Source organism: Mustela lutreola, chromosome 11, assembly GCF_030435805.1.
Source record: "Mustela lutreola isolate mMusLut2 chromosome 11, mMusLut2.pri, whole genome shotgun sequence".
Taxonomy (NCBI): domain Eukaryota; kingdom Metazoa; phylum Chordata; class Mammalia; order Carnivora; family Mustelidae; genus Mustela; species Mustela lutreola.
This window is the reverse complement of record NC_081300.1, coordinates 26,425,001-26,437,730: the sequence shown is the minus strand read 5'-3', so window position 1 is coordinate 26,437,730 and position 12,730 is coordinate 26,425,001. Positions and strand designations below refer to the sequence as shown.

Sequence of the window (12,730 nt, the reverse complement as noted above, 5' to 3'; positions counted from 1 at the left end):
TATTAAATTTATAGAATTCAAAGCATAGGTTTACATACTGATTTCTTTCCCACTATCCTTTCTCTGGAGTGAAGAAAAAGAACAGGACCAAACAGAACAGGACACTCCAAAAAGTTTCAAAATACACCACTGTGACATCTTTGTCCAAATGTGACCCAGCCCAAGGTTGGTGAATTTTAGAAATGTGGACACCTAGCACTAAATTCTAGGACTCTGGGAATAGAACCAACTGTTTTTATGCTACCGTATCTGCCACCAAATTTGGAATGGAATTTTAACATTAAATATGGAGAATCCAAAACTGCTAAATTATACTAATCTCAGTCAATAAAAGAAATACATGTGTACTGAATTGTTACATTTTAAATCTTCATCTTTATACACATTTCAAGCACCAGGAATCTCTCCAGCTATATCCAAGAATAAAAATTAATTGTTCCTTTGTTTTTTCTACCTTGGAGAATAAAAATACCTGAGTAATTCTTTTGTTTATATATAAACACAAAATCCTATCTATATATAGATATATAATCTAAAAATATCAGACTATTTAAATACATCTACGTATTTAATGATATATTTGCCTACATATTTTAAATACATATAATACATACACACAGATACACATATATCGATACAATAAATACCAAAATGTTCTCATAAGAAATTTTTTTGGTGAGCCGAATCAAAGCATATATAATACTAAAATTTCTGAACATTTAGACAGAGGCCACGGGAAGGCGCCATGGCATTTTACACAAGCACCTCATACTTAAGAGACAATTTTTAAGCCTAATAATAGAAAAGTCATCACGTATCATAATGTAATAAAATAAAAGTGATTTCTTACTGAATACTGGGAAAGACGTATTTCCTTTTAACACTTGGAATTCTTGTTCTAGTCGTCTCCGTAAATCTATTTGTTCAAATAAAACCTTCTGAAGTTCTTCTAATAAAGAAAAACAGAAGAGTCATTTTACTAATCTTTACAAATAACTCTCCAGAGAACTGTTATATATGGCAATTTATTATTATAAGACGAAATATTTTACCAGTTTAAAAAGTGTTGCATAGACATAGGATAGATTTTGTGCAGAAATCCATGAATATAAATCAATGTAATATATTATTTTAAAGTATTATATTACAGTGTCATGTATTGATTGATATGTATGCATTAATCTCAATTATATCCACCCAATGGTCCATATATTATTCATACGTTGCTTGTCAAGCTTAAAGTATGGTGTAGAACGAAAATATCCTCCTATTATCTCCATGGTCTTTTGAAGCTAAGAGAAGTTCTACAGAATTAAAACTCTTCCTTACCTTTCCCCATATTTTCAACATCCTTCTTGAGCGAATGAGGTGAATTTGTCTCTTGCGTGTGTTCACCTTTTAAAAAAAGAAGAAAAAAATATTGGTTTTGTGCAATCTATTTTCTGGAAGTTTTCTTTTTCATTTTCTTTTTTTAAAAAATATTTTATTTATTTATTTTAGGGAGAGCACGAGGGGGAGGGAGAGAAACCCAAGCAGATTCTACGCTGAGCGCTGAGCTGCACGCCAGGCTCGATCTCACAACCCCGAGAGCCCGACCTGAGCCAAAACCAGGAGTTGGACACTCCACCGACTGAGCCACACAGGTGCCCCCGCCCTTTTTTTTTTTTTTTTTAAGATTTTATTTATTTGACAGACAAAGATCACAAGTAGGCAGAGAGGCAGGCAGAGAGAGAGAGAGGAGGAAGCAGGCTCCCTGCAGAGCAGAGAGCCCGACATGGGGCTCGATCCCAGGACCCTGGGATCATGACCCGAGCCAAAGGCAGAAGCTTTAACCCACTGAGCCACCCACGCACCCCTTGTTTTCTTTTAATATCTACGAAGGAGCTCGGTTAATAGAACTTGAAAGCAGGAGTTCTCAGAACCAAACGCTGTCCTCATTTACTCAGTGTGTGATTCCCCTGAAGTACGGTGTGAGCTGCGGGCGTGGGGGAGAGGGAACGCAGTCTGCCTAGCCTGAAGTGGGAGCCCCCTCCCTCACTGCTCTCCACCCTCTACAATGCAGGTGCTTGCTCCATGGACAAAAGAGGAGATTGAACTGTTAACAGATCTGTCTCCAGAAGAATTCCGATCAGAGTCCCTCTCCTTCCAGACGTGAGGGCCCCTAGCAGCACCTGCAGACCGTCAAGGCTGTGGAAGCAGAAATCTCTTGCCTTCCTGGGTCATCACAACTTGGGGCCAGTGAGAAAGAAACAGGACAAGGCTTTTGTTCTCCTTAGGAGAGAATGTATAAGCCTGGAGTTTTCCTAAAAATTGATAGTTTTTTTTTTTTTTTTAATTAGCCTAAAACAGAGGTGTATTTGAAATAAGTTGCTATTTTGTAATAGTCACATCCTGGATGATAGTTTCGGAAGGACTTGGTCTTCAACCAATGAAAACTAGACTGTGGATAAAGGCCTGGTGCTGTTCTTCTCTATTTTGTTCTTGTGCTAACTAGAATGACGGCATGCTAAGAAAATGGCTTTATGTACAGTCATACATTGAGTCAAATGTAACCTAGAAGACATAAATAAACTAAAGGTATCTGATCATTTAGGTAACCAGAATTTGTTTTTCCAACTACAACCTGCTATCTGCAAAAACCCACGAATATAATTAAGCTTGCCATTTTCATGTGCAAGAGGACAGACCAAGGTGCTCTTGGGTTTCATGGATTCCCCCTTCCTGGACCCCCTGGGTTAGCTCCTTCCTTTGTGCCATGGTGCTGTCTGCTTATTCACTTTCCACACACCCCAGGCTGTGCGCTACCTGAGGACAGGGACTCTGTGTTTCCTCCATGGCCAGTGCTTAGCAGAATGCTGAACACATCATAGGTACTCAATAAAGTGTTTTCAGTTGTTACCGAAAGGAACCCCATGAGGTCATATATTCTAAATTATAGTATAGGCCAGAATGCATCATTTCAATTCTCTCCTCACCATTCATTCATTTCCCTTCCTCAGCAAGAAATAGAATATAATGGCCCTAGGTACTGGGAGGAATACTGAGAGACTTCACTATCAAGGTAAAAATTCCTACAAAGAGGGAAATGGAATTTCTGCACAAAGCAGTGGCCTACACAATCAAGGACAGTCAAGAAAATTTTTAATGTGATATTATAAATGGGGATTCTTCATTCTACCTGACAACCTCTGGGAGTAAGCATATGCAGGAATGAGTGAATACATATGTGTGTGTGTGTGTGTATACAAATATGTGAACATACATATATGCAAATACTCCTGCATATGTGCATAGTGATAAAAAGATGCTTCCCCCTTTCTTCCCATCATTATGACAATAATATCTTAGGTATCCCTCAGTTCCGTAATGACAGGCCTTTTCTCTACTATCTAGATCATATCTGTAAACCTCATTCTCACTTTCGTCTTGGACATGATCTCTTTCTATAGGTTTTGAGCATTCAAATCTTGGCTTTCGTCTCCATGTAGAATAATGAAAATATCTATGAAGCATTTAAAATATACACTTCACTCTGATTCCTAGAAAATACTATGAACTGAAAGAAGAGTAACATGAAGTTTGATAATAAATCATGAATACATAAACCAAGAATAATGGCATTTTGAGATGAAAATAAATGCATATTATGGGCAGTTTTACTTCTGTTTACTGCGGGCTCAGCCAATCACTTAGATGCATAGCTGTTTCATACTCACATACAATGTTGAGTCTGAGCAAGAGAAGAAACAAGCATGCATCTATGTCTGCAACCATCTGCCGGGCAGAGGGAAAGTTTACCACCCTTCCACCGAAATCCACTCGAAAGGACATTAAATGAGACCGTCCATTTCTGAATAGGCAACTCTGGAAGCCATGTCCTAATCACATTTATAGACCTTCTTGATTCATTGGTGTATTTTGTGCACTGTTTAACTTGTGTTACGTTTCAGTTGGATAATTAAATTTAAAATTTGAACGATGAAACATAAACATGTGTTTCTTTTCTACTTCACAGTGAAGAGGTTGACATAGGTGTGAAACCATTAAACACATGGCTAGTGCATGGGAACTACTTTGAACCACAAGCAAATCTACAGATAATATTAAGTTTTTTCTCTTCATCGGCTTTGTGGAGCTTTTATTAATAATTTACAGCAGTGTCTTATCTCAAATAGATACTTTATGGCAACTTCTCAGTAAAACCTGCCAATTTGGAACCTGGAAGATTCAAATGTCTCACTTATAAAGGGTTTTTTTAAATGGTTAAATGTTAGGTAAATAAGGAGCACAGATGCTTTTCTGTATCTTTTACTGGACCGTTGCCTTTTGTATATTACTAATCTGTGAAACCAGATTGTTAATGGTGGTTAAAAATGACCTCTGGGAGCCTGGATATGTTTGTTCACTATTACTGCTAATGTTTTCCATCTGGTTTAAAAAAAAAAAAAAAAAGGCAGCCTAATACTAGATTAAATAAATGAGATTTATTTGACAATGAGCTTCCAATTTTTATAAATATTCCATTAGGTTAAATGCATTTTACTTTTACAAAATTAATGAATGTGTTTGAAGACTATCAAGAAATTAAAAAGCTTACTTTCTTTCTCACTCTATTTCTCCTTATGGGGAAAAAAGTTACAAAAAGGCAGGGAGATATCTTAATTGTATAGAGTTGTAAGAGGGAAAATTATAAAATGGAAGGAACATCCTTCTTAGAGGCCAGGCTTAAATATATCTTAAGTCAGACTGTCAAAGAAAAGAGTAGGGTGGCTTAAAGTTGGGGAGTAATGGATGATAAGGGCATAAAATGGATCCATTGGACTGACGTGACTGGAAGCTGTTGCTCGGGGACATGTCTACACCAGGACTCTAAAAGCACACGTTCATGGAGCCAGTTGGCCGTGACCTTCACCACTTCTCATGAATCCTGCCTGCCCTGAACACAGGAGCAGCACAGTGTGGCATTGGGGAAAACCACACCCCTCCCGAGTGCTCTGGAGGCCACAGAGCCTGAGACCACAGGGTTCCTGCTCCTGTGGTCTCTCCAGGATCCTCAGCACCAGGTGGTCCCACATTCCAGGTGAAATTTCTACCCCACCTTGGTTCTCCCCTCACAAAACCATCAGAAACTAGAAGTACGGGGCGCCTGGGTGGCTCAGCGGGTTAAGCCGCTGCCTTTGGCTCAGGTCATGATCGCAGGGTCCTGGGATTGAGCCCCGCATCAGGCTCTCTGCTCGGCAGGAAGCCTGCTTCCCCCCTCTCTCTGCCTGACTCTGTCTACTTGTGATCTCTCTCTCTCTCTCAAATAAATAAATAAAATCTTAAAAAAAAAAAAAAAGAAAGAAAGAAAGAAAGAAACGAAAACTAGAAGTGCCAGAAGGGTGGATGTGAGAATATGCCACACCAAAGCAGACATGAGCAGTGAAAAGCCAATGAGGACGAAAATGGAATACCCAAGGTGGGGTGGGGATAGGAACAATCCAAAACAGGCAACAGATTCTTTAGCACCACCTTTCAAGGCGCGAGGGTAATTACTTTCTCTTAAATATCATGGCACACCTCTGCTCAAGAACCATGCAATGGTTTCCCAGGGTCTACATCGCATAATCCACTCGAAATTCCTCCCCCGGTGCATCCAGGTTCTCCAACAACCCTGTTCCGTCAAGCTGAGCCAAGTCGCCTTTCTCTACCAGCAAGCACAAACCCTTTCCTCTAGTTGGGCCTTCAGTCCTCATATCCACTGGCTCTGACTTATGTTTTTGTCCTTCCCAAGGTGCCCCGTCCATAACGAGAATGCCACCCAGGTTCCTGCACTTCCATAAAGCCTTTCCCAACTTCTGCAAGTGTTGTTGATCCAGTCCTCTCCCTGCTGACATTCCAAATGCTTACAGTCTTCATTCAACCACCTGATGTTGTGGGGTTTCAACTTGGCAAGCCTAGTCCTCCCTGGCTAGAAAATCTGCTTTCTGAGGGCAGAAGGACCTTGCCTAGTAGGTAACCCTATCACCTCTACCTTAGGGAGGAGCACAAATACTGTTTGCTCTTAATTTAATTCAATCTGGTTTGCGAAAGAAATACAAAGCAATGCTACTTTCAATCCTCAATTGCCATAAGGGGTTTTAAAGCAGGAACTCATCCCTATGAATCACAAAGCACATTCTGATCCGGAGCTGAAGGCACACTCAATATTTTCAGTTCACTGAGAAAGTCTGTGATGTTTGTCTTTTTGTTCCTTTCTGACATTTTGAAAATTCCTTTCGGAGCTAAATTCATAACACTGAATTTTAACCAAAACATGAAAATATTAATGTTTATGTGTGCCGTGACCTCTAAGGGCAAAAATACCTTATGTTTTCAGAGCTTATTTAATTTTAAGAGTCAAACGAGTAGGTCAGATGACCTGTTCAGTTGGTGCTCATGGGACAGGGCAAAAAGCTGATTCAATTGATAAATTGCTCTTCTCAGACTAAACTTGAATTCAATAAACAAGATCATTCCAATACTGCACCCTGCATGTGTATAGGGTTTGCTAATTATGCAGGGTACAATATGTAATGCCTGATGTCTGGATGAAGGGTTAAAACGTTGACATCCACCCATTCCTTCTATGGAAATACCTTCTTTCTCCTTTCCTTCCTCCCCTGGGGGTTCTACTCCCTGGAGCCTGAAACTAGCATTCAGAGGCAGTGCCCCAGGCCACTGCCCAGGGGCTAGCAAGCTGCTTAGCACTAAAAGGGCTTTTATGTTCCTTAGGGACCCTGACCGGACTGGACATTGTTGACAACACTTGGTGGAAAACATTTGGAGAAAATGCTCCCAGTGGAAAAAATGGTGTCATTCAATTGTATACTGAAGAATAAATTGAGCCAAGGAAACTATTTTGTTTTGGGGCTAAGCCTCTACCTAAGACAGGTGTGCTCCCTAACATTTGGATGAAGAGTGGAGATTTCAGTCAAACATCCAGATGTTTCTGGAGCTGGCCGGGGGCTGGGTGGGGGCAGTGTGCGGGGTGTCCTGTGCTGCCCTAGGTACTCTGGCCAGCGAGGAGCCTGGAAGACCAGCTGCGGTTGCAGAGACTATGGTTTGCACCAGCGAAGTCACACCCTGCGGGCTGGGCAGGAGGCTCTGCTCTCCGCTTCCCAAGAGCCTCAGCCCAGGGCCTGGCCTTCTATGCAATGGAACTGCCTTTATACAGGTTTAACTCCCAAATAAACACTACTTTCTAATCATTAAACTTAATTTTAGAAATGGGTTTAATTTCAATTTCCTCTTTCTCCAACAACCCGATCTTAGAGGTACAACGCAGATGGGGTCGAAGTTCATCTGCAGTTAGCCTAACTGGTGCATTTAACGATCACCAAAATGCCACGCAACATACAGTTTTGAGAAGTTTTTAAGAAAACTTGCATTATGGCATTAAAAAAATCAATGACACAGAAAACGAGGTTAAAAAATTTTCTCCTCTATCAATAGGACACAGACTTCTGCTTATTTCTTGGTGTTAAATTCTACATTAGGGATGCCTGGGTGGCTCAGTTTGTTAAGCCACTGTCTTCAGCTCAGGTCATGATCCCAGGGTCCTGGGATGGAGTCCCACATTGGGCTCCTTGCTCAACGGGGAGCCTGCTTCTCCCTCTGCCTCTGCCCGCCTCTCTGCCTGCTTGTGCTCTCTCTAACAAATAAATAAATGAATAAATAAGATCTTAAAAAAAAAAATTCTACATTAAATTCTTCCCTGTGATGTTTGGCACTTCATTGAGGTCAGAGAACAGAAGAGAATAGAAAATCAATACTACGGGAGAAGGTATGCTACAGTATGAACTAAATATTAACTCCATTTGCGAAAAACAGGAGTAAGAACAAGGTTAATGCCAGGGAAACAATAGCAAACTAAGAGTTACAACTTTAAAATTCACAATAAAAATTTATTGCAAGTTTGTATACACATCTCTTCTTGAATTAGTGCACCTTGGATTTACTTAGAATTTTCTGGAATTTCAAAACCTGTGCTTTTAATACATGTTTTTTGTTTTTTTGGGGGGGGTCTGGAGAATTTTTTTCACTGTCCTCTATCTCCTTACATGTCACATAAATTTTTAAAAAATCATGAGGAAGAGGGAGATTTTTAAAAAATAAATAAAAGGAAACTGATTTCTGAAACATGGGGATAATTTAATTTTGAATACGAACATTGAAAAACTTCAAAATTCATTGTTCATTAAAATGTCTGTAGTAATTCAGAGGTGGGAGGTTTCATCGAATTTTACAGGTGAATAAACAGAGGCACAAAGCCGTTAAAGTATTTACCTAAAGTCACCTAGTGAGAGAATTAAAACTGAGATCCACCAGTTGTACTCCTTAGAATTTTTCTTCTTCTTTTCCTTTTTTTTTTTAATCATAAGCATGTTCTAAGATTGAATGGAATAATAAATCAGAGTGCCTCATTCGCTATATATTCATGAGAAGTGTAACTGCTTCTTACTATCCTCAGAAATCCGTCCATAGCATATTAAGTACACTAGAGAATCATACCAGCGAAAATCAAATTGATTTTAAAACTTCTATACATATAACAAGATGCAGCCACGCTCAAGTCCAATGGTGCTGGCGTTTCTACAATGAAATGTATTGAAATCGGGGATGACTCCACTTCCATGATTTCCTGACCTGCCGTAGCTTTGAGCTGTCTCACCAGCTTACCCCACTGCATTCAATTTCAAATCACTTAACTTCACTAAAGTTATTCAAAACGGATATGCAAAACCTTACTTTGGGATTGCAAGCAAAATGCTGTCATTTATATTTTTCATAGGTAATATTTTGACCAAACTACCAACCCCCCTAACCTATATTACTTGGTTTTAAACCATGGGTCTAATTTTAAAGGACCTATGGATAAAAGTTCTATAGTCTACTGAGGAGTTTTGGCTGCTTAAAAACTTCATGTTAGTCCTTCTAATTATATAGAAATAGAATATCCACTGTGTAAGGGATAGAATATCCCATGTGTAAGGGTCATGATTATTAGCAGGAGGTTCTTAAAAAATCATTTAAAGATACCATCCTTTAGGGGCACCTGGGAGGCTCAGTGGGTTAAAGCCTCAGCCTTCTGCTCAGGCCATGATCCCAGGGTCTTGGAATTGAGCCCCGCATTGGGCTCTCTGCTCACTGGAAAGCCTACTTCCCCCTCTCTCTCCGCTTGCCTCTCTGCCTACTTGTGATCTCTGTCAAATAAATAAATAAAACCTTAAAAAAAAAATACCATCCTTTAGATTCCTGAAAAGTAACACTTACTAATGAGGCTGAAAGATTGAAGGAAAACTAAATTTAATTAAAATGATGAGTTAAAAAAGAAAATAAACTGGAAATAAGTATTGTTGCTAAACTGAATTTGTATTGGGAAACAATTGAAGTATCTATACTTTAAAGATATGTCTATATCCTTACGTGTTTTGAGAAAGGACATAGAAATTTCTTGATAAACTGCATTTATCATGGCCACGGGAGTAAAAAATTCATATCAAAATCAAAAACTGCATCCTGACTTATTAGGTGGTTTGAAAAGACACTTTATTCTTCTACGTTATACTGCATGTGTGCTGACATAAAATACTGATATTTTCCAATAATAATGATTGGATTAAACACTGACTAAAGGAACACACGCTTCCATAAACCTTATCTGACCATATGTTTTGCAGACCATTATTATAGTGCTCATACAGCATTACAGCTTATCTTTCTTCCTCTCTTGATTGGAAGCAACCGGAGGGCACAGAATAGTATAGATTCTATCTCTGAATTCCCAGTGCCTAGCAAAGTATCTCGCACAGGGTAGGCATTTGGAAGTATTTTTGGAGTCATTGAGTAAATAAATTAACGAATGCGATCACGTAGATGTGGAAGTTAACAGTTGTCACATGGGAAGAAATACACCTCCATTCACAGGCAGGGTGTTCTGGATAAAGCATTCTACTCCTACCGCTCCAAAGCAGCTAATCACAGGCCTTCATAATTTCATTGGCTCTTCTGGATTTTTGATGCTTTGTTAAACAAATGATTTCTTGGAGTCTGACCACAAGTAAATATATTAATACCAAAACCTAGGTCAAGCGGGTGCCCACTCTGGGATATTTCTCAAATACGCATTTCAATACAAAGACCATGAGCTAATCGTCCCTGTCAGACAGGAGAGCTGAAGTCCCACAACGACCCAAAGTCCTGAACATTTTTGGTGTTTAAAACATTATCTCCATATGCTCAGCAAAAGAGCCATAAGGATGAAATTCTTGTGACCCAAGATTCCAAGATAAATTTAACAAAATGAACATTTGTTCATTTCAATAATCTCTGCCATCCTTTCCATGTCCTACCTACTCCCATTCAATACAGAATAATCATATAACTTAACCTACTACCTACCTATTCTTCTGAATAATGTGAGAATAAAATTGTAATATGGAAAATCAATGTGGAGCAAGTTTCTCCGGGAATCTCTATCAAATTAATTATTGCGAGGAAGGGACTAGTAATATATCAATAGTATGACTAGGTATTACTACCAACATAACGATTGACTGTACTACACTAAGCTCTAGGCACTGTGGAATTTTTATGTGAACACTGATCCTGACTATACTTTTCCTTACTTCCTTTTGGCATTTGTATTTCTGTCTCAATATCCAACAACAGTGGATTCCGTGGTTTCTATCCATGCTGTCTTCCATTCTTGGAGTTCTGATGGCTTTTCAGGCTTTACTGAACTTACTAAGCGTGGGGGAACCAAACCACTTCCGAGGATAGGAAGAACGTGTTTTCAGATGGAACCAGCCCAGCCATCCAAATCAAAGGAAGATGGAGAAATTCAGTTTCTAACAGATCTACATGGACTATTAATATACATGAAGAGAACATAACTGTGTGAAGGAATCAGTATGTTCTGATACCTTAAGATTTCTGATGGGTATGCACATTTGTTAAAATGTTAGTTTTTGAAAATTTTATAAAAAATATAAATACTAGCTGTTAAGTGTGATGCAGGAAATTAAAGTTCCTAAGGTGAAATTATTTCAGTTTGCGGAATTTGGATTTTCTCATTCAATCTATTGAAAGTGCTTTATTTATTTTTTATTTTTTTAAAGATTTTATTTATTTATTTGACAGAGAGAGATCACAAGTAGGCAGAGAGGCAGGCAGAGAGAGAGAGGAGGAAGCAGGCTCCCCGCTGAACAGAGAGCCTGATGTGGGACTCGATCCCAGGACCCTGAGATCATGACCCGAGCCGAAGGCAGCGGCTTAACCCACTGAGCCACCCAGGTGCCCCGAAAGTGCTTTAAATGTAGCAATGTAAACGTCAAACTATCTTATAGTTTTGTTCAAATCAGTGTTACCTCTTGAAAAGCTATGCACATTTCACATCTTTTATAGACTATTTTACAAAATTTTTTATTTTTATTTCCTCCAAAATTTGCACCCAAATAGAGTAATAGCTTAGCACAAGCAGACTTATGAGGATTTATGATTTAGCTAAATGGAGTGTAAGGTCTGATGCGAATTATTCTTTAAATGTGTTATTTTGTACAAAACGCATGTACACTGTAATTTGAGCTTTAATATCATCAACAGCCAACTCCGAAATAAAAACTTCTGAATTCAACCCTAAAATTAATGCATGCAAATTACGGAGTACTAATTTTAACAAGCACCACTAAATTAAAACCTGTCTTAAGATTAGTAAAACAGAAGTGGGGTCCACGTCCTGCCTTTGAATGGATTACACGATTAAACAATACAGTCACAGCTACATGAAAGTTGTTTTCTTACTTTATCAGACTTCGAGCTTCATGGGGCCTCCTTGCAAAACGAGGTCATATGTAAAATGAAACAAAACCAAATAAAATCCTCTCTCGAAGATTAAGTTACTGATGGTGCCACCAGGATGTGATACAGCTTTTTAACTCTGAGCTTGGTGGATTTGGGTAGAGGGGTAGGAGAATTATCTAAGTGCTCCCTGCTAGTCCAGCACAGACCCAGCACAGGCCTCCCTTCACTTCTGCTGGTGAAACGGCCCGAGTTAATTTGCATTCACCAGAGTACATATAGACTTCCATCTGCGGTTTCCAGGCATGGGAGAAATTGGGCTACTTTTAAATCTATTTTTAGCTATACAGAGCCGCTAAATAGCATTTGATCTGGGGCTGAGGAATGTTGCTAAAATTGTTTTTTCATATTCATGAATGTGTTGTTTCCAGTGGCTATTAATTTCTACACATATCAAACAAACAAAAGCAGTTGACTACCCAGAAATGTCTGGGAAATGGCTAGATATTACAGAATCAATTGAACAGAATTAGAAACCTTTTCTTGTGGGTATGTGCAAACCCATTAGAAATTCCTTGGTAGCAATCCTTTTCATTTCAGACCTCAATTTTGTGAACCATCACACGAGGAAGGGGGTAGTTTCTGGGCAAATGTCATTGCCTTTGTGACTTTACATTGTACCCCTCAGATTGCAACAGAAAAAAATCCATATTCAACGATGGTATTGTATTAGATACTTTAGAGAAAATTTGTGAAAGGTAATTTTATGAATTTTCAAAGGGTGCAAGCTTTAATGTATTGAAGTGATAATAATAATTAAAAAAAAAACACCAAAAATGTGCTAACGAACAGGTAAAACCAGCATGCACAACAAGGCAACACCATGTATTTTATGTGGACTTGATTGTGA

At 38.9% G+C, this 12,730-nt stretch overlaps 1 protein-coding gene across 2 annotated transcripts in view; it reads right to left on the bottom strand.

The window, feature by feature from the left end:
- Nucleotides 1–12,730, bottom strand: part of SKOR2 (SKI family transcriptional corepressor 2) — a 52,359-nt gene that overhangs the window by 21,685 nt on the left and 17,944 nt on the right. For both annotated transcript variants that reach the window (XM_059139659.1, XM_059139658.1), the window contains exons 5-6: nucleotides 1,330–1,395; nucleotides 851–949 (exon numbers count right to left, since the gene is read on the bottom strand). In XM_059139659.1, coding sequence (XP_058995642.1) covers nucleotides 851–949; nucleotides 1,330–1,395 — 165 coding nt within the window. The remainder of the gene's footprint in view (nucleotides 1–850; nucleotides 950–1,329; nucleotides 1,396–12,730) is intronic.